At 28.8% G+C, this 22,400-nt stretch overlaps 1 protein-coding gene across 3 annotated transcripts; it reads left to right on the top strand.

The window, feature by feature from the left end:
* Positions 1-974: 974 nt before the first annotated feature.
* Positions 975-20,804, top strand: LOC112685424. Of its 3 annotated transcripts, XM_025557290.1 has the most exons (8): positions 975-1,443; positions 1,503-1,634; positions 2,594-2,671; positions 11,333-11,474; positions 16,082-16,245; positions 17,085-17,225; positions 17,370-17,579; positions 19,966-20,804. In XM_025557290.1, exons 2-8 carry the CDS (start codon positions 1,524-1,526, stop codon positions 20,065-20,067), a joined length of 948 nt encoding a protein of 315 aa, XP_025413075.1. In that variant the 5' UTR covers positions 975-1,443; positions 1,503-1,523; the 3' UTR covers positions 20,068-20,804. The 3 variants fall into 3 exon arrangements, with proteins under 3 accessions (XP_025413075.1, XP_025413074.1, XP_025413076.1); XM_025557289.1 differs by having other exon boundaries at positions 975-1,634; XM_025557291.1 differs by lacking the exon at positions 2,594-2,671 and having other exon boundaries at positions 975-1,634.
* The last annotated feature ends 1,596 nt before the right edge of the window (positions 20,805-22,400 follow it).

Genomic DNA, 22,400 nt, shown 5'->3' with positions numbered 1-22,400 from the left:
CATACACACGCAAGCGCGCGCGCGCACACACATGCGCGCACGCTCATCGTGATGATAAAGAACACGGGCTATTCCTTCAATCTTCGCGTTAATAATACATTTAAACTTCACCGACGACCACTTGCTTCCACGCGTTTCCGGTATCGTCGGCTACCCGTGTTGATCTGTGCACCGCCGCGCCAATAGCAGTAGTGGCAGCAGCAGCTCAGGAATTGTGCGAGGTGTGCGTGCAACAATATAATACGCGATACGCGGTTTTGATTGAAGTTTCCGGCCGACCCGGTCCCAGGGTCGTAGCGGTGGCTTCAGTTCGGGGTGGCCCTCGTAACCGCGCCCCGCCGAAGGCGAAATAGACTCTCGTTCGGCGCGCATACAGGATGATTTGTTTTTTATATTTTTACTCGACGAACGAACGATCACATCGGCATGTCACACCGGTATGTAACCGATTATCGGTTCGTTTCAGCGCGTGTAATAGTTACTAGATGGTATATAGTTTTTTTTTTTTCAAAAAATTTAAGTGACTACGATTCAGTGCGGTCCATCTTTATTTATTTGACTACACTTTACTCGTCATCCGGTTGATCGATCATCCATAAAAACGTCAATAGGCTGCACGTCAAAACACTTGAACAAATGCACGCGCGCGCAACACGCACAACGTTAACGACTCCAGATTCGATCAAAACACCGTGTTCGCGAATCAACCGGGAAGGCCGTGCGCTGCCCGCGGACAATTAAAACAAAATCACCCTGTACAAACTTATTATACGGTGTGTGCGTATTCGTATCATTTTAGTTCCTCGCACACTCGCGCGCTATCGCGTGTACTCCCGTATAGGTGCGTTGTTCACCGGAGGGTTCGCGTGATCAACTGCATTACGGGCCCGTGTTCATTTTCGCATGTTGTCAACATGAACAATACACCGTTTATATCTTATATGCACTGCTCGCCCAGTCTCGTTTCGGTCACATAATAGTAACAACGCGACGTACGCTCCTTTTTGTTTATGTGTGCGCGTACCTCCTCGTATATATACATTACATTGATATGTACGTGTATATGTTCGTACGCGCGCGCGTGTGTGTACGACATTAGTTTTTTTTTAATTTATCGTTTCCCCCCACCCCTGTTGTCCGACCACGTGATACGTCGTTTCGCATTGTACTCGTACATACAACCCATACGACACGGCGATGACGACGGAGCGTTTCATTTGTTCGAATTATCTGCCGACGTTGACGTTGATCACGACAAACACTACGTCGGAATGATAATTTTATTCGTGTGATTCGTATGCAAGATGTACTGTTGTACTTGGTTTCACTCCGCGAATCGTAAGGAGTTGACGAAAATAAAAAAAAACGCATCACTTGTCGCAAAAAAATATTTCGTCATGCGTGCGGCGCTATACGTCCGTATAACATTTGTTCGCAAATGCAGTATGTGAAAACACTGTGATCGTACAACATGCATACGTTATTCCTTTTCTACTCCTTAGAATTTGACATGTCCCGTTTGAATGTTACACACAGACGTTTCGTTGAAGAATTTCGGTAACCGCCCTGCACTTGTGGTCGCGGATATGAAAACGTGTTGCGAACAAATAACCGAAACCGATATCGATTGTAATGTATGTATGCAAATGTACTATTTTAATGAGATTTATGGTTATGGTATATTAGAGTAACGTGACAGTGATGAATATTATAATTTTCTTATTCTGCATGTTACCTATTATTCAGTGTTTTTGGGTTCTACGTTCCGCAAAAAATAAGTGCTATTGTAACTGGCGCATAATATATTTCCTTGTTTGTTTCACTGTTTTTTTAATTAACTTTTATTTTTATGAAGCCGCAGGTATATATTCTACTGTAAAATCATTAAAAAAATATAACAATATTATGCAATGGTATTTTTTCACGATAGTGTACATTGTTTATGTAGAACTTATGCAGGAATGCTGATATTTTTTTTTGACCAGCAAAATTATAAAACTATAAAATCATTAAAATAAGACTTAATATATAAAATAATTTTAACGTCTATAAGCATTTAATTAAAAATTATATTTTAAGTTATACACAAATTTTCTAGGAAAATCGAAGAAATAATTTATAAATGTATACTAATTTCATTTGTTGTATGATTTAAATTGAGAGCCCGGAAATCATTAATCATTAAAGTTTTCCGTCACTTGGGTCATATAATAGAATAATATAATATGTGCAATATTAAAATATTACAATAACTGATAAAAATAGAAGTATATTATTTATTTCTTCAACTACTGAAAAATATGTAAACATGAAATTAAGGTTTTCGTAATAGGTACTTTGCATTATTTTAATTATTTATTAATAATATTATTAATCTAGTGGTACAGTGATAATTTAAATTTTTTTTATGTTTGTGGGAAATCATAGATTTTGAACAACAAAAAATTAAGAAATGTCAGCAACTTTATATGTTTAAGTTTGTAATGTTACTTTTATTTAGTCGGGAGGTTACATTTATCTAACTTATTAGAATTTCAGTAATAATTTAAATACACTGATATTTTTTTATTTATTTTATGTTACTTTGTTCTAGCATATAAAATTAATTGGAACCAGTACTGATTTAGAAGCAAGACGTACCAAAAATATTACACTCCCGTACCTGAATAATGTAAGCTATTTAGAATATATATAGCAAATTAAATAACAATTAAGAAAATTTAAAAGTATAAAATGGTCCAGTCCATTAAGTTGAGAATTCCTATACCTACCTAGCACTAAATTGGTTACAACATATTTTCTAATAAATCATGTTAGTACCTACATGTAGTATTAAATATTTAAATAGTAAGTGTTAATAATAATTTAAATTAATTTGATATGTCTCCTTAAATTATAAAATTCAAATCAATACATATATCCAGGTACTTAATCTGAAATTGGCATCCGCAAATCTATTTTTTTTTTTTAAGAAAATACTTGTCTATTAGGGCACATGTAAATTCTCCTAAAAACATTTTGCTGCCGTATTACATTAATGTAAATTCCCCTAAAAATATTTTGTTACTGTATTACACTAATGTAAATTTTCTTAAAAACATTTTGCTACCGTATTACACTAACGTAAATTCCCCTAATAAAATTAGAACCATTTAGAGTAACCCAGAAGACACCATGTAGAGGCGGTTCTAGTTATCCTCCAAAAATATTCGTATTTTTAATTGCATATATATTTCCTTTTTCATATTTTATAATTAGAAAAATATCATACAAATAACCATTATGAACAAACATTTCGCGGTTCCTTATACTTTTTATTGATATCATTTTGGCTAAAAATTACTGGTATTGAATTAAATTTTGTACCTCTTGATAATTGATAATTGAAGAGGTCAGCACAAAAACTATGCTAGTCCATATTTGAAACAATATGGCAATTTTTTCACCTACCGTCTGGGCAGAAGCATCTTTCGAATCAAAAAAATCCACAAATGCTTGTGAATCATTCCATGCTCATTTTAAATCAAATTTTAACCGTATCCATCTAAATATTTTTATGTTTATTGATACACTAAATAATATTCTATCAGAAATTTACATAAAATTACAAAGCATACACAATCCATATAGTTGCAATAATAATAAATTAAAAAGACGTCAACAATTATTAAACTAGCTAATATAAAATTATAAAGAACAAAAAATTACTTCATTTCATTATATAAAAACCGTTTCACATTATTATTCCATAAAAAAATAATCAACATAATAATATCAACTTTAATAATTTTAATAGTATAACGACGAAAATTAGTTTCTCTAATTATAAAATATGAATAAAAAAATATATATGCAGTTAAAAATACAAATATTTTTGGAGGATAACTAGAACCGCCTCCACGTGGTGTCCTCTGGGTTACGCTAAATGATTCTAATTTTTTTAGGGGAGTTTATGTAAGTGTAATACGGTATCAAAATGTTTTTAGGGGAGTTTACTATTAGGGAATTTGCTATTTAATTTTTTTAGGGGAGTTTACATTTGCCCGTCCATCATTAGCATGTTTGCATTCGATTTATTTAACATTGATTATGCGTTGATCAAGGAGTTATATAATTAAAATACATTTTTTTGTATTATTTTATACAAATGAAACATTAGGTTGTATAAGCTATTTCGTGATGTGATTATTTGTTATTCTTGTATTTTATAAAGAAATTATTATAAATTTATTTTATCTGTGTACTCGAGTATATAATATATTTTCATAGTTTTTAAAAAGTGTTCAACCAACATTGACGGAAGAATGTATACACGCGTATGTTGTACACATAACCTATTATTTTACAAAACTCACACTTCACCCCGATCCCCAATGTTGATATTATGGTCCTACAATCCGTTTCGTCCTTAACGCGAAGAGAAAACTGGAGTTCACTGGGCGTAGCCTTTCGCTATCCAATGAAACCGCAGCAACCGGTTGTATTGTTTCCTCGGGTGCATTGTGTATATATGTGTTATTATGATGATAATAACGACTACAGCAATGATGATGACAATGATGACGACGACGACGATGATGATGATGATAATAATAATATCGACGTCGGAACTCGGTTATGCAGTAATTGACGTAAAGCAATTATTTGACGGCCGCCATGTTAATAATTTATAGAATAGGAAAATAATAAGGAAAAAAAAAGTGTAGGTAATAATGAAAAAACCGGACGTACATATACATTATATACATATACATAATGCACACACATACACATATAAATATACGGTCAATCGATGTGGGAAAAATAACTACTAACTCTGACCCAACCACCACTGTGGTGTATTATACGTACTATGTTTAGTATACTAGCGACTAAACATATAAAAATTTCGAACGGAAATCTAAATTAAATCGTTGTTATATTTGTATAAAACAATACGAGGAATTTAGACCGAAAACCTACGATCACGAACTCCGATGATGGGAAAATGTTTTTTGTCCGTTATCCAAATAATTTATTTCGATTAAATTCATGCGACTGATAGCTATTTTTTTTTTATTATTATTATTATTATTATTCTTTTTTAATAATAAAAGTTTTACTGACGATGACGTCATCTAAGCTTGATGATAATTATAATGTAGTTTGACATTTATAATATTTGCAACTGTTTATGAAAAAAAAATAATAATAATCTAATATTAACATACCTACTGTAAATTAACAACTGATTACGTATAAAATGCAATAGAAAATCGTAGATTAAATTTGAAAGCTTTAATTATCCTATGGACGACCCCGTTTAAGTTGACGGTGCTGGGGATAATCAGATAAGCGATATAATTGTATTCTTTTTGATTTGGACAATTGTATTTTAAAATACAATCAATTGAATTTGATCGATAATATTTTTATATAAGTTTTGACTGTGAAAATCTAAAAATCAATGTGAAGTGTCATGTTTCTGGTGAACATGACATGAACCATGGGGCATTTAATATAGATCTTAAAATTTTAGATTGAAATATTTGTATTTTGTTGATATGGGAATTTGAGGCATATCTCCAAATTGGTGATGCATAGAGTATGAGGGGACATAGTGGTTGTTTGTAAAGTAATAAGGAACATTTCCAATTTAACTTAGTATATCGATTTAAAAGTGGATATAACATTTAAGTCTTTAATAATCTTGTTGTAGTTTGCTTTGTTGTGAGCGTTCCAGGTGAGTTTCCAATCAAGAATAATACCAAGGTATTTGATTTTTGGCGACCAAATAATATTCTCCGCCTATATAGAAAGGAGTAGGATTTAGAGGAAATCGGAGAATAAACAGCACTGCACAGCTTTTTGATGGATAAAAAACAATACGCCATATTTTGCCCAGCCATGAATTTTATCAAGGTGTTCTTGTATGTTTGTTTTTATACATATTAGTTCCTTTGAGGTTGAGTAGAAAACACTGTCATCGTCATATAATGTAAGATTAGTGTTTTCATTAGATGGGATATCAGATAGAAATATATTAAATCATAGTTGTACTAATTTTGAGCCCTGTGGAACTCCTGCATTAATTAATTTTGAGTCTATAGTTTGATTTGATTTTGATTGATAGTCTATAGTTTTTAAGATTGTGATTTTTGCTTAAGAGTATATTTCTGCACTGTATTCTAATTTTGATCTGACTAATGCTTTATGTAATTGTATTAATAACTTACTTTTGGAACCCCAAATTGTGTGGGCTAGTACTTTAATGATGTATATTCTTTGGGATGTTTCTTTTTTATTATAATTCAGGTGGGGAAACCATGATAATTTAGTATCAACTTTTATGCCTATTATTTTTATTGTGTTTTTATTTGGTATTCTTGAACCGTTTATTATACAAGTTGGTAGATTTTGATTAATTTTTTCGGAAAGTATATGCTTTGTGTTTTATTTGATGAACATTTAAAGCCAGTTTCTTAAAACCATTTTATGATATTGCGTTTTGTTTTGTGGAGTAGATTTTGTATTGTGATTGTTTGTCTATTTCTATAAAAAATATGTTAATCGAAAAATATTCTACGAAAAGAGTGTATTTGATGGTTTTTCTAATGGTATTGAAAATTTAATTTATGGCTATTAAAAATGAAGGCTGTTGGTAGGCTTGACCCTTGTGGGATTCCGTTATAATATGTATGTATATCTAAAAAATGATAATAATATAATTCGAATAATATATAAAAACTAATAAAATATTTTTTTTTTATTGTTTAATATATTATTTAATCATAACTATTCAGTATTCATAATAAAGTATTTTTGCTACATATCTATTTTTGATTACATTTTTGGTTTAAAATTTATTGAGTAAAATATAAATAATATTATATAGTAAATATATATAATTTATACATTTCTACCTGCTGCCTATTGAAATATCAATGACTTGTCCTACATATTAATTTAAAATCAAAATTTAATTTACTTTACATTATACTTTCAATTGTATTTATATAAATATAATACAAAGGAAAGAAAGTTATTATTTTTATTTTTTTAAATTTATATATATACTAGCTGAATTACCCGACTTCGCCCATGTGTAGTTTTTGCTTTCTCAAAATGAAATTGTAAAATCAACACACATTTTTGTGTTTTAAAGAAAAAAAATGTATTTTACTTAATGCTATCAAAAGCTAAATAGTAATAGTAGTAGCTGAATTAATAACAATCAATAACAAAAAAAATAATAATAATATTTACTGATGACTCTTTACGTAATTGCTCAATTCTAATATGGCTTAAGTCAAAACCTCTTGGTATACCACATTCTGAGTTTTATTTAATTGTGCATAAAGGTATAAATGGTCAGGTCTTCCAACTCTAGACAATGCCACATACAATTGCCCATGTGAAAAACAGTTATTTTCAAAATCTACACGACAGTAAGTTAAAGTCTGACCTTGAGCTTTGTTTATTGTCATCACAAAACATACTTTTATTGGAAACTGAATTCTTCTAAACTTAACTGGAAAATCGTTGTGGTATAATGGTATTTTCGGTAAAAATATTTTTTTCTCCCTTAGCACATCCGGTCAAAATTTCAGCTTTAATGATATTTTTTGTGAAAAAGGTTACATGGAGCCTAGTCCCATTACATAATCTAAAAGAATTCAAATTTTTCAATAATATGATTGGAACTCCCACCTTCAGTGATATTTTATGAGGAGGCATACCAGATGGTATTTGTGAATTTAAAAACTCGGTAGGAAAATGTACCGATTCTTCACTATTAATAACTGTATCGATAGAAAAGTAATCCATTTCTAGTGCTTGAAATCCACTAATTATTAGCGAGTTTATTGAGTCAGCTCGGTTATTTGTGGTTGTCAAAATAATGCGGTTTTTCATATAATCCTACATAAGTCATAGCAACCATAATCGGTCAACTGCTATTGTTATTATTGAATATAGATATACAAATTACATATAAAAAATTATTTTTACCGAATTCAACCCTTTAAAATCGAAATTTTGAAAATCGGGTGATGTGATGACACTTAGGAAGGTATTTGGAACAATTCTGGGAAAAAAATTGGAAAAATGTTAAATAGCTTCGTCACAAAATGGGTACATAAAAAAGGCCTGTTCTTTTATATATATAAGGAATCGGAACTCGCGCCGTATGCTATCTACATGAGAAATGTATCTACCATAATTGTTTGTTGGCGTTGTATGTTGTCTACAATTTTCCACCCAGCAATCTGTAGGTGTCGTTTTGGGCATCTGGGCATTATTACATTAATGAACTATTTTTCAAGTCTTCAAAAAACTGGTCAAAAAACTTCTTTGATGCATTGAGTGAACGCTACCACTCTTCCATCAACTCCCGTTCCAATAAATTAGTGGCACCACGTATTTTTATACCATATTTTACTTTGACACGTCTCCACGTAGACTCTGTAGATTGGATATTGGCCCCTGTTTCTGGATCAATGAAGTGGAGCTGGTGGCTTACAGTTATATGCACATAGCCGTGATCACTTAAATTGCTGTAAGCCCTCCATTCGTTTGAGTTGATGTTTATAATTATACGGTTATACCTACAATATCAGTCTCCATACAAAGTAGATATCACCCGAAAGGTAGATAACATATAACGCGATCAAAGTACAGGTAGATACAGTGGTGCACGCAGGGGGTTAAGGGGTTGTACCCCCCCGAAAAAAAATCCTGTGTGCGCCACTGGGTAGATAGCATATGACGCGAGTTTTTATATATCTTTATACATATAAATGTATATTATACTTAATCATGATTAAGCTTTAGTTTAGGTAAACCGAAAAATGTTTTTATGTAAATCAGCTACTTTTTGATATACTAATATATGTTAGGGACATATTATATACGATGTAATAGATATTAAAATGTCTGCTGTATTTTAATAACATTGGAACATAAAACCATGCGTTTAATTATATAGATAAAACAAAATATAATACTGTTTGTTATTCATATATTTGAATTAGTAAGTTGAATTTATAAACGTATATAGTTAAAAAAGTTTAAATTAGAATTATCTAATATCTCCCCTAGTAATTTTGTATATGTGCCGAGGTATATTTATGACACACTCCAATGGTTATAATGCTTTATTTTTTATTGTAGTTTTTTAGTGTTACCATAGGCAACCAGTAAAAAGCCGATGGGGAATATCCTTTACTATACTATATAACGTCGCTGTTATGAGTAAATGAATATGCTAACTGAACGAACGCGTTTTTAAATATAATGTTTTTTAGTCCAAGTTAAGTTTAAAAAATAAATAAGTACGCTAAATTGAATATAACTAGAAATAAAATAACTTAATAATTTATGAAATAAATTTGATTGAAAATTAGAGAAAATGTGCTGTACAGTAATGATACATTCGTATAGTTGTTAGAAATTAATTTTTAGTCGTAATGTGAGTGAGATGATATTATTCATGAAATAATTTAATTTCAACATGTAAAATAAAAATTTAGTCTACAAACAATAGATTTTAAAATGTTAACAACAATTTTTACTTTTATTTTATTAGGTTATTTCTAGAGGTGAGAATTTCGATTCAATTTATTGTTCAATTCACTTGACTCAGTTCATTTCAACGATTTAATTCAGTGAGTCAACTCCTAATTCAATAAATTCTTGTAAACTATATATTTCATTTTATGTAATAATAATGAATTACCAATTCAGTGAACTACATAATTCAATTGACATAAATTACAAATGACGACCTTACAAAACCATAACATTAATTCCGGAACTAATAAAAACTTGGAGGTAACAGTGAGTTACAGTGGAGCAACTAGGGCAGTGCAAAAAGACTTTAGCACCACCAAGTTAAAATTTAGCACCTTCTTTGTTTTTTTTATATCCAACTATTATTATTTTAGTCAAATATCATAAATTTTATGTTTTCAAATTATGAAAAATGTACTAAAAAATGTATAACTATTAGGTCGTAAGTCATAATATAATACATTATAATTCATTCCATATTCGGATATTTGGATATTCGGATATTTCTATAGTTGTCGGACGATTAACTATATGGTATACATTACGGATACTGTAGTATACTGTATATTTTCCAATAATCGATTGGCAAATCTTAAGATTTTTTTAAGAAAAACTTATCAATGGCTTTTTCAGTTGATAAATTTATAAGTTTAAACTATGATAGAAGTCTAGAGTTTATCAATCAATATAAGGTTAATATAAATTCAAAAGTAAATTTTAATCATTACAAAACAATAATTAATAATTGTATACATATTTTAAGTGTAAAGATTGATGTATTAAAAGCAGAAATGTTGATTGTTAATAATTGCCTACCAACAAACTTTATACTAGAAGATATGAAAGATAAAATTAAAAAAGATTCCTTCCCAAATGTATATCAACTTTTGCAAATTGTAATCACAATTCCGATAAGCTCTGCTACTTGTGAGCGAAGTTTTTCAATAATGCAGTGGATAAAAACTAGCTAAGATGCTTTACCATAGGTTTACCAATTTATCTTTATTGAATATTGAAAAACATTTATTAAATCAGCTTAACACCAAAACTACTCGTATTTTGAATAAATATTGCATGAGATACAGAAAAATTATGCTGCCTTAAAATGTACCAAAATGTTACTGATATTTTAATATATTTTAAAATTTGTTAAAAATGTTCGTGAATCTATTAAAAAATGTATTAGTGTAAGTGAAAATTATGTGGCGTTACTTTAAAAGTTGTAGAATATGTACTTATAAAACATGTTTTATCTATTTGAATACTTGATCATTTTTCCGTGTATTAGGTATTTTATTATTATATTAAACTAATTACAGAGAATTCAGTTTAAATGCTTTTTAACTATTAATCTTGGCAATTTCGAATTCTGTGTATATATTTAAATAATAATCATGCAATACTTGTTTTGTACTTTAGTAGTATAAACACATATACTGTAATCACTAATCACACAAAACACGCATACATTTCTAAAAAAATATTTCCAATTTATTAACACTAAATGCAAACATTAGACTTATATTTTGTTTATTACTCATAGGCATTTTATTTGTCTGTTATATAAATACGTTATATATTATTTATATTATATATATATTCATATTCTTATTATTATATTCTATAATATTGAGTAATAATATTTAGTATTATATACTACGAATATATTTTAAAACAGTTATCAATTATTGTGTAGAGCCGATAGAAATCTTAATGATTATGATAGGACTATATGATGTGATGTGTTTTTATGTACTAATAAAGTCTTATATTTATTTGATAGTATTCATACAATCGCCGTGGAAAATGTGACATTCGCATTAATATAACATTTAACAGTAATCAAAATTTGAATATTCCAATAATTCAACGGATTAATTTTGATACATATTTAACCCGAAGGACATTTTCAAGTCTACTAACAGGTAACTATTAAATATTATCATACGAAATACATTTATACATCGTTACATAGTTATATCTAAATTTTTTTTTTAATATCAACTAGTATAAGATAGACGATAATGATCGCAAAATATATTCAAATTTGAAATTCTTGAAAAAAAAAAAATTATAAATAAGTATAATAAGATTTTGAGCACAGTACGAAGAGCGTATAAATTTCAAAAAATAACTAATAAATTATAAAACAGCAACAATAAAATGTACGATATTGCACCCTTTAAAAAATTATTATTGTATTATATTATTATAATTATACTACTTATAATTACTATTTTAAAATTCATAATAAAAAATTATAAAATGATTCCATGAAAATTTTTTTTTTAGAACAATTAAATAAATATACAGATAACATAAACTACAATACTTGAATTATACCATACGTATAATTATTATGGTATTTACAGCGTTAAAAGATATTATTGCAACTCTCCATTATTATGAATTAAAAAGAAATAAAATATATTAATGTCTATAAATAATTTTTAAAGATATTATATTTTCCTTTTGATAATTTATGACTAGAGCGCGGATTTGTATGCACTTAAAAATATTGAAATATGCCATATAATATGCAGTAAAAATCATGAAAATATGCAAAAAAATGCAGTCAAAATTATGAAAATATGCAAAAAATATGCAAAAATTTTTTATTTATTTAAAATGTATAATTCAACTTATAATATTTAATTACTTAAATACTTAATACAAAAAAAATTTAAGGAATTTTTTGGACTTAATTTATTTTTAAAATTTTATTTATTATTAAAATGAATAATCATATGCATTTCAAGTTTATCTTTTGTAAAGCTGTGTCGTTTATCGGTTAACATATTTTTAAAGACTGAAAGCGAACATTCGATATCAACCGAAGTTATTGGGGCATATTTGAAGCAAGTGGTATGTCGATAACCGACTGACACAGCAAGAGCGATTAAGTTTACGTTGTAATCGATTATTTATTTTATAACTAAATATATATATATATAAATTATTATTTAGTGACTATGAAATTTAGTTTTAATTTTTCTACTTGACAAAATATTATTTTATACATTTTTTTTTAAATTTTCACTTCAATATGCAATAAATTTTGAATTTTGCCAAAATATGCAAAAATATGCAATTACCTCTAAATATGCAGAAACATGCAAAAAAAATTTCACCATTAGTTTCAAATTATGATGATTCCGTGGAGATAACTGACAATAATCCAAAAATATAGAAAGGAAAAAAATATGCAATTGCATAGAAATCCGCGCTCTATTTATGACAAAATGTAGCACGTGTACAGAATATTTTTTGAAAATTAAAACGTCATAAATAGAAAATATTTAAATTAATTTAAAGAGCTTCTTGTAAGCAAAATAAACATGAATATAAAGTTTTTAATTATTTATTGTACGTAATGCATTTACATTTTAATAAATGTTCATATGTACTCGTACTTACGTACAAAATATATACTAATCCAAATTCAAATACATATTTTTTTATATATTTACTTCTGAGTTTAATCCTGCTGTAATAATAGACAGAAACAACGCTTGTGACAAGTTTTTAATTTAAGTAAGGCTAATTTTTTTTTTTTATTCAACTTTAATTTTATATTTTAAAATTAAACTTTATGAAATAGTTTTTAACTGTATAATTACTGTTTTACGTTTGTTTTGTATTACGAAAGTGACTGACGTCTTCGAATACACACGCACATACACGTTACACACACACACACACACAAATAAATACACCGTATCCAATTTAATCGACAAATATCAATAATAATAAGGTTACTGTAATACAATATCGTGAATCCTAAAGGTGTATATAGAATTAAATTCTTAGATGTTATAACTGAAATTTCCCCCGTCTGTGCAGTAATTATGTTTGTCACTTGTGATCACGCGATCTGTTGAATTTCATTATGAACTATATCCAATCGAGTGTAATAATCCTAATTTGCTGTGTATTAATAACTTATTAATAAACGGCAAATTAGGGTTATTACTAGGGCCCGGATTTCAATGCAAAGTGCATATTTTTTTGGTTGATCATGCACAATGCTCTCTTATATTCTTATATTCTTTTAAAGAATATAATTCGTTTCATGTAACGAGCAGTGGTGTATTGGACGGTATACGCGGATATACGCCGTATACCCTTATCCCTATTTTTGGATTTATGCGTATATCTTAAAAAAATTAAGAAAATTCGTCTATCATGGGTATACGCTAACTAATCATTCGTACATAATGGGTATACGCAAGCTTCTAATTTTTCATCACCATAAGGCATATATTATACAACAATAACAGTATAAAATTATTGTTATTATTATATACCATACCCATTATTCAAAAATAGCCTCGTGTCCGCATAAACTTCGATTCAATTTTCTTCGACTTCGGGTATTTGCGAAGATTATCGAAAACTGCCGAGCATCTACATACTGTAACATCAGAATTTAAATAATTCACCGGTGGACGTGTGCGATATTGTCTTGTCGAGCGGATATTATAATTGTTAAAAATAGATCAAATGTCAAAAATTTTTGTTTATAAATTTATAACAATATTAACCGATCTGTCTACGATGTTTTGGATAGATAGTGATTATTAATTATTATATTGTTGTCAGTTTGTCACTTGGTCAGTTTTTGTCCGTCGCATATTTGTGCAAATTATTTTAAATTAATACTAAAATATTATTACACATAATAAAACATTAGGTTTCATGAAAAGAAATATTATGTTTCATATATGATGAGATGTGACTGAGATGTGACGCCCTCGGACATGTGCCTACTTGTGCCCCTCTAAATACGGGCTTGATTACCGTTATTTTAAAATAATTGACTATTGACTATAGATTGACTATTGTCGATCATTATCACATGACCATACAACACAAAATTTAGGGAAACCGTCAATCATAATGTACCATTGTAAATAATATTATATCGATTACGTATATTTACTTATTTTTACTTACTGATAATAAGCGAGTTACAAACACGCATTATTTTTACGAAGTATTGCCATCATGGAATTTCAAAAATTTTAGTTTTAAGTACCAATACCTTTTAGAACGTTTGGAAAATTACAAATTATTACGAATTCACTTTTCTTAACAAAACATTTTTTTCTAACATATTTTAATCTTATTTTAAATAATTCATTTTTTTAAGGTACATAAGGTAGGATAACTACGTTTGAAATTAATCATCCATTCATTTCGGGGGGGAACCCCTAAAACCCCTCCATGCGTTCGCCACTGCCTTACCTGCATGCATTTTTGGACACTGAATCCGAATCTAGCTTCAGAAAAATTCCAGCACATCCAGTTTTTCCTCAAGCAGCCGAAAAGTCCCTTGATAATTATAAATAATAGTATTTATAATTAATGATACTACATACTATATTCTACATATATGTAACATTTCGACCACCATATTTCGAGCATTTTTACAAATTTAACAGTATCTACGTATAATGTATATATGTGTATGATAGTGACACAACATTTATCTTTTTTTTGATAGATTGTTCGATACTTTTGTTCATTCGTGAACATTCAAATATTTTATCAACTTATTATAACTTGCTACATATGTGATCAAAATTATAATGAATATTATTTACATTTTTTTTTAATTGTACGTAAATACCAAAAACTTATGAGTAGGGCCCGGATTTAAATGCACTTAAAACTATACAAATATACTCTAAAAAATAGCCAAAAATGTCTTTAAAAATGAATTTTACCTCAAAAATGACATTAAAAATAACATATTTTTTTATTTTGGTCATTTGGCCATTATTTAACACACTATTAATTACATTAAAATCACAAACACTCATATTACGAGCAACGTTTGCGATGTACATGAACTGATTATTTGTTATTTGACCGAATACTGGTGACGTTCCACAGTCAATAATAAATTAAGATAAGATAAAAACTGAATCAAAAAATTGACAATGTGTAAAATCCCGATAAACCTACTAAAAATCAAGAAAATAATTTATCTTTTGATTTTATTTCAGGCTAAATTTGTTAAGTATATTGAAAAAATAACAAGCAAAATGACCCAATAATACTAAAAATGCTTTAAAAATAAAAAAAATGTCAAAACATGCAACAAAAAATGTATAGCTTTGAAACCCTCGTTATATGAAACGAATTATGTTCTTATAAAACATTGTATTTAATAAACCAAAAAAATACGCACTGCATTAAAATCCGAGCCCTACTCATGAGTTATGTATAAGTATAGATATACTTGTATACCTATACATATTTAAATAGTCTAATCAACAATGTTATTTCATTTAATTACATTAATAATAACTTAATAAGTAAAACATAATACTCGTATAAGTTCTATTTGAGAATATTATTTTAAAAAATATATTGAACTTTTCACTATACAATAATTATTTGGCTTATAAATGAGAAATATGAAACCTCCCATGTTCTATATGTTAACATATATATATCTATATATTAATATGTTAATTTAAATTAAATAAATCAGTGAATCAATTATACGTTAAAAATAATTTAGGTGGTTCAAAAATAAAATGCCAATACCCAGATGAAGATCCTTTAGATTCTTGTCTTCCTGTGAATTGTCATATGAAATATTCTGGACATCGAGGATTTTATAGTGCATCAGAGAAAAAATGTGTACGGATTCCAAAATGTCAATCAAATATGAATATAAATCAAGTAAATATATTTTAATATTTCATTCTATACATTTCATAAATATTGTTTTCACTTTGAAAACCATTCAATTAAAACATATATTCTAAATGTTATAAGTAGGTATAAATAAAATGAACCTTTAATAATAATTCTGCAATATTAATTTAGAAACAAGTATGTTTTTATATAATCCAGGCAAAAGACTAAATTAGAAAATATTTTATACTAAGCAACTATCATACAACACGCATCCATACTACATTGTAGTAACTGCAATAATAAGTATAACAATTAAAATTATGTGTTTTAATTTTGATGAATTTTTGGTTGTCTATAGCACAATTTTTGCTTACAGTCTTTCCAGCCACGGGCGGGTTTAAGGGGGTGGCTAAGAGGGCATTAGCCCCCCCCCCTTAGGACTAAACTATCTATTTTACAAAGAACAGTATTATTATATATTAATAGTTATAATAAAATATCGTCAATGGTCATAGATAAATATGGTACCTATTTTATATATTTTATTTATAAATAAATAGCTCACTTTGTTGTTAATTATATGTATTTACCTATATTTTAAAATAGTTTCAGATTAAAATTGATATCAATAATGTAATTATTTAAACTTTGTCATTATTGTGAAAAAAATTACTTACTTATGAGGGACTTAAAAACAAATTCTGTAATTTAAAATTTTATATAGATTTAAAAAACCAACTAAATAAATTTTTAAACCTCCATTAGACCCTCCCTTGATTAGTGATAAAACCCGCCCCTGTTTCCAGCCCCATACTACATAAATATATAATAACTCAGACATTAATTATTATATTAAAAATAATTTATTATTATATTAATAGGCTTATCTCTGGTCTACCAACCAATGTGTTGATTTAAATAATACAGTCACACAAAAAGACATACAAGAAGTATTGTATAGGATAGAAAACAATAAGAGTGATGAATTGTTCCAAAAAATCGATAATATTCATATCAGTCAAGTAAAATCACCGTTATTCTGCATGTTATGATAATTATTGTATTTAAAACGAATCATATACATCTATCGTAGTTTATGTAGACAAATATGAAAATTAAAATTTTACTCTGATAAATATTTTTTTTAATAAATATACATATTTTAGAAAATTCGTTGTCATAATGGACGCGTGAACAATTTTACCGATCTTTGCGACTGTTATTCTGGATGGGAAAATGAAAAGAATATGAACTTGAATGATTTTATACCGTCCACTATACCATTGCAAATGTGCACTGTCCGTAAACATTTTTCTAAAAATATTAAGAGTTTAACAAATGATATAATACCAAGAAACTGGACGTTTATAGAACTTGTATCCTTTATTATTTTTATTATATTAGATATTTGTGTACTAGAGCGTAGAAATATTTGTTATTTTGTACCATAATTAAACAAAAGCATCAAAATTCAAATATTTATCTATAATGATCTAAACTGTAATGTATATCTGTGCAAATTGTAGATTATAAATTAAAATATATACATGTATTATACTATGTAGTATACATTGCATATTCATGAAAATATTTAATAATTTAAACCGTTTAACTATATAGATATTTAGGTATATCTTATATAGAAATAATAATGATGAATGTTTTATATACAGAATGTTTTATTACAAAAATGCTTGTCTCAAAATGTACGTGGAGTTGGCCCCTTCACTATGTCCAATCGAATCCATTGTCCGTATAGCAATGAATAATGATCATATTAGCAATTGATTTGCGTCTGTGTATACAATTATAATCTGAACATTTTATATTTTCAATTGCAGATGGAAAGTATTTTAGTAGCTTAGTAACAATAAATAATACAATACAACGTGCAACTATTATTTTTAAATTTAAAATATTTTTTGACTCGTTGAAAATGTTTTTCAGTATAATTAACCATTTTTTATAGGTATTTGTTGTTAAACCATATTAGGCTATTTTCTCTGCTGAAATTAAGCTTATGGTTTTAACTAGAATCCGTAAAGTTTCTATATAATTGAATATCTATGTATGCCATAGCTATTATAGCAACTACTGTATACATTGGTCGTGTAGACTAGATATTTATTCTTCGGCATGCGTAATGGTGTTTTAATATTTCTGTTAATGTGTAACGAGTTCAAATTTCCCGGGTATTTTTCTTAGTTAGAATCCTTTCAATATCTGGATTTGGATCTATGTACTTTCGTAATCTTTTTTTGATTATTCTATCTTAAGATTTTAGTAGCTTTGGATCTTGTGAATTACCCTTTCCACTTCAATTTTTCAGTCGTTTCGAATGCATTGGAAGAAACCAAAGTTTCATCATTATATTCATCTCACTACAATTTATTAGTATATTTATTATATTTATATCGCAAACTCGATAATATACAATAACATAGGACTAACAACAGACATGGTAGAGATGGTGTGGCGGATGGTGCACAAATATTGATAATTGGGTGGTGTACGGGTTTATTTTTGACATTGTGTTACGTCTTGGTGGATATCATCACAGACTATAATATATCGTAAACAAAATACTGCCGAACTGCATCCAACTAATATTAGTTGTATACTATAATACAAATTTTGTGTTAAAGTCCTGTATAATATTTTGTCAATGATTTAAATTTAGTTTATACATGTTACGCTGATTCATGAAATTGTCAGCAACGTTGTCGCCGAATACGTGAAATCAGCAACTCAAAGTACATAATACTGCTGATTGCGTGAAATTGGCAAGGCCCTTCTTAAAAAGTTATAAAGCATAATTTAATTTAAATAAATTTATAAAACGCTGGAAATATAATAAAATCAAATTGTAATAATAAATATTATATGTATTTAAATAAATGTGTAAAACACCGGAAATATAATAAAATAAAGACATTTTAATGTGTAAAAGAAGTAAATAAAAAAAAATTTATTATATTTAAATATTTAGGCAAGTTTGACCTGGGTGACACGCCGAATTACACATCATATTATTTTTTTTACATGTGCACTTTTTAGATGTACAAATCGTACGACATGTACAACGTCATTATATAGCCAATCAATAGCCTTGTCCGGTCTCAACTGACCCCAATCTAACAAGTTCCCGTAATGAATATTAATTTTGTTGAACGTCTGCAGTTGTTAGGGAACAGTACTTTGTAGCTGCCAAACTGTTCCGCTCCAGCCATGTGCTTAAAATCCCTTCTTTAGTCCCGATACGAAATTTGCCATCTTTTTCTTCTATGGTAACTGCAAGAAGGTTGGCTACATCACCTCACCCTCGATTCACAGATGATATTGACACCAGCACACTGTCACCAACTTTTATAAGAGGGAGGACATTTTAAATTACTGCCATAAGTCACTATTTGTAATTATATCATAATAATGTGTTACCGAATTCGTGCAATTGGCAGAAAAAGACTGCCTAACTCACGAAATCAGTAATCAAAATTTGTCGATTTCATTAATTTGGTAGCCAAATTGCCGATTACACGTATTCGGCGACAACGTTGCTGATTTCATGAAATCGGCAATTTCATAAGCTCGACGTAACATATTCATTGTATTATATAATCAATTTTATTGTTGTTTTTTATTATATTTATATTATTATTAATATTATTGACAATATTTTTCACAAAACTCATCATAATTTGATGTTATTATATTGTGTACAAAATTAATTTTTGCGATAACATTTCTTTAATATAATTCCAGATTTTTTCAATATTATTTAGTTCTGCAATTATACTACTGACGTTACATGGTATTAACTTGTGGATCCTTAACCAATCGGAAATAAGCGAAATCACAGTTTAAATTCTCAATAAATATCTATGGAATATATTGTAGTTGTGCTCTTGTGTTAGTGCTTAATTTTTGAATTTGTTGTAATAATACTTAATTGTTATAAATTAGAAAAAAATATATACTCACTTTAGGTACGATTATGGACACTACTAGAATTATTTTCAGCGTAACTCAATTACAATACACCAACCTACTGTTTATTTATATACATTTAATTTCAATAGACATTTCTTTAGATAACCGTTAATAACATAACCGAAACGATTTTATATTATATATATAAATTGTAATTTTGTGAAGATAACCTATACCCAAAAGTATACTGCAGGCGCGGTTTTTTTTTACTTTGATCCAATAAATATATTTAAAAACACCGCCAATAATAGGTTTGCTCGTAATAATAGCGCTTATATATATATTATTGAGGTGTACAACAATGAAATACAGACGTTTTTGATCACGGAATAATAATATGTAACGTGTCCCTTAGAGGATCGACTGTATAAAGGTACTGTCTTGATGTGCCCATACGTAATATAAGGAACAACTCTTCAAAAATCTGACAGCCTGCCATTAGAGTTATTGATACTATACAAATTTTTCGACCTGCCGATTACCCAAGGCCGCAAGGGAATCATTGAGAAACCAATTTAAACGTATCCTCGACATCGTATGGCGCCATCGTTGTGTAATGCACTTTTCAGATAATAACCTGTAAGTTAATATAGGTACCTTTATTATAAAAAAAAAACTGTACATTTTTAATAAATATTATATTTTTTATTGAAAAACTTCTTACACTGGAAATGCGTCCATATGAAGTATATATGAATAAAGTATATTCTATGAATAAATAAATTTTAAGCATAATTTAAATACGATAATGATGATTATAAATGATACGTATCTACTTTCAAATGTGATAATTATATATGATATATACGGTTTTAAATTATTATACCTAACTACTTTATATAACAGTTTTATAAAGTATAGATATGTTTAATTTAAGACTACAATTTTGATATTGTTGTGATCAACAATAAATCTAAATATATTGAAGCAATAAACTTTATATTTCTTATTTAATTTCTTATTCCTTTGGTAAAAATAAATTTTTTTCTGTCCTTTTTTTTCTTTTATCACTGTTTATAATGAGAATTCGCTTTCGATGTTTAATTTATATTAAGAATTAGTTCCCAAATCCCGATATTTAGGTTCACTATATTTTTAATAATTATTTTTTAATGTTAATACATTTTTAAATGGATATATTAGTAGTATAAAATGGACAGTTCTGGAATCATTTTTTATATTTGTATATATAGTTTAAAAGAAGAAGGCGGCTCTGCGTGAGCACAAAAAAGTTTGAGACACACACAAGCCAATTTTGCAGCGGATGCCTGAAGATGGGACATTACTTAAGGTCGAGGGGTGGGGCTTACATTTTAACACAACGCCATCTATTCGTAGTATATTCTGACTTCAAGGCGCTGTTGGAAAAATGTTTGGAGGTAAAGAGTGAAAATTTTGTTATTACTCACACGCACCGTCCAATGAGCTACGGTATTTACGTAAAAGTCACTGATTACATGCCACAAGGGTTAAAGCCACCGATCGTACATCCTTGGCGCGGCATGGAGCGGAAGGTATGATATCAGGGGGAAGGGGAGGAGCATGAGTTAAGGTAGATAAGTTAGATCACTGTAGGTTAACACGGCGGCGGGGGCACATGAAGAAGAGGGTGTCATATTGGCCATGATGGGGAGGGGGTTATGATAGATTATGTTAGGTTTGCATGGCGGCACAAAGCCAGGGACGTACTTAAGGGAGTCGAGTGGGTACCATCGCCCCGGACGGCACATTTTTTTGGAATCAAAGGGTGGCAGCATTTTTTGTAACCATCATTTATTTTTATTCGTCAATCGAAAAATTTTAATGTTTTATAATTTTGTGCAGTGACCAAATGGCGATTTTTATATTATATATTAGATATTATTAAAATTTGATCGCGTAAAATTCATAGATAATAAATATTACCTTTCTTAAAAATCGTATACGTATACGTGTAGGGGTACCTGGGGCGTCAAAACTCTAAATACGTCTCTGCACAAGGCCAATCATATTGGCAGGGTAGGGAGGGGTTATGGTAGATTACAATAGGTTTGCACCGCAGCGGCTTGTGTTAGGTTAGCACGGCGCCGCATAGTGCGGGGTGGCGGGTAGGTGATTGGGTGGGGCTGTGCGGGTCGCGGGGATTCCAGAACTGTCCATTACATATTACTCATATTATAACTTAACTACTTATATTGTTTATATGAGAATAAATAAAATTAAACCTG

This window comes from Sipha flava, unplaced genomic scaffold (assembly GCF_003268045.1).
Source record: "Sipha flava isolate LNK unplaced genomic scaffold, YSA_version1 276_pilon_pilon, whole genome shotgun sequence".
Classification (NCBI taxonomy): Eukaryota; Metazoa; Arthropoda; class Insecta; order Hemiptera; family Aphididae; genus Sipha; species Sipha flava.
This window is presented reverse-complemented; position numbering and strand designations above follow the sequence as displayed.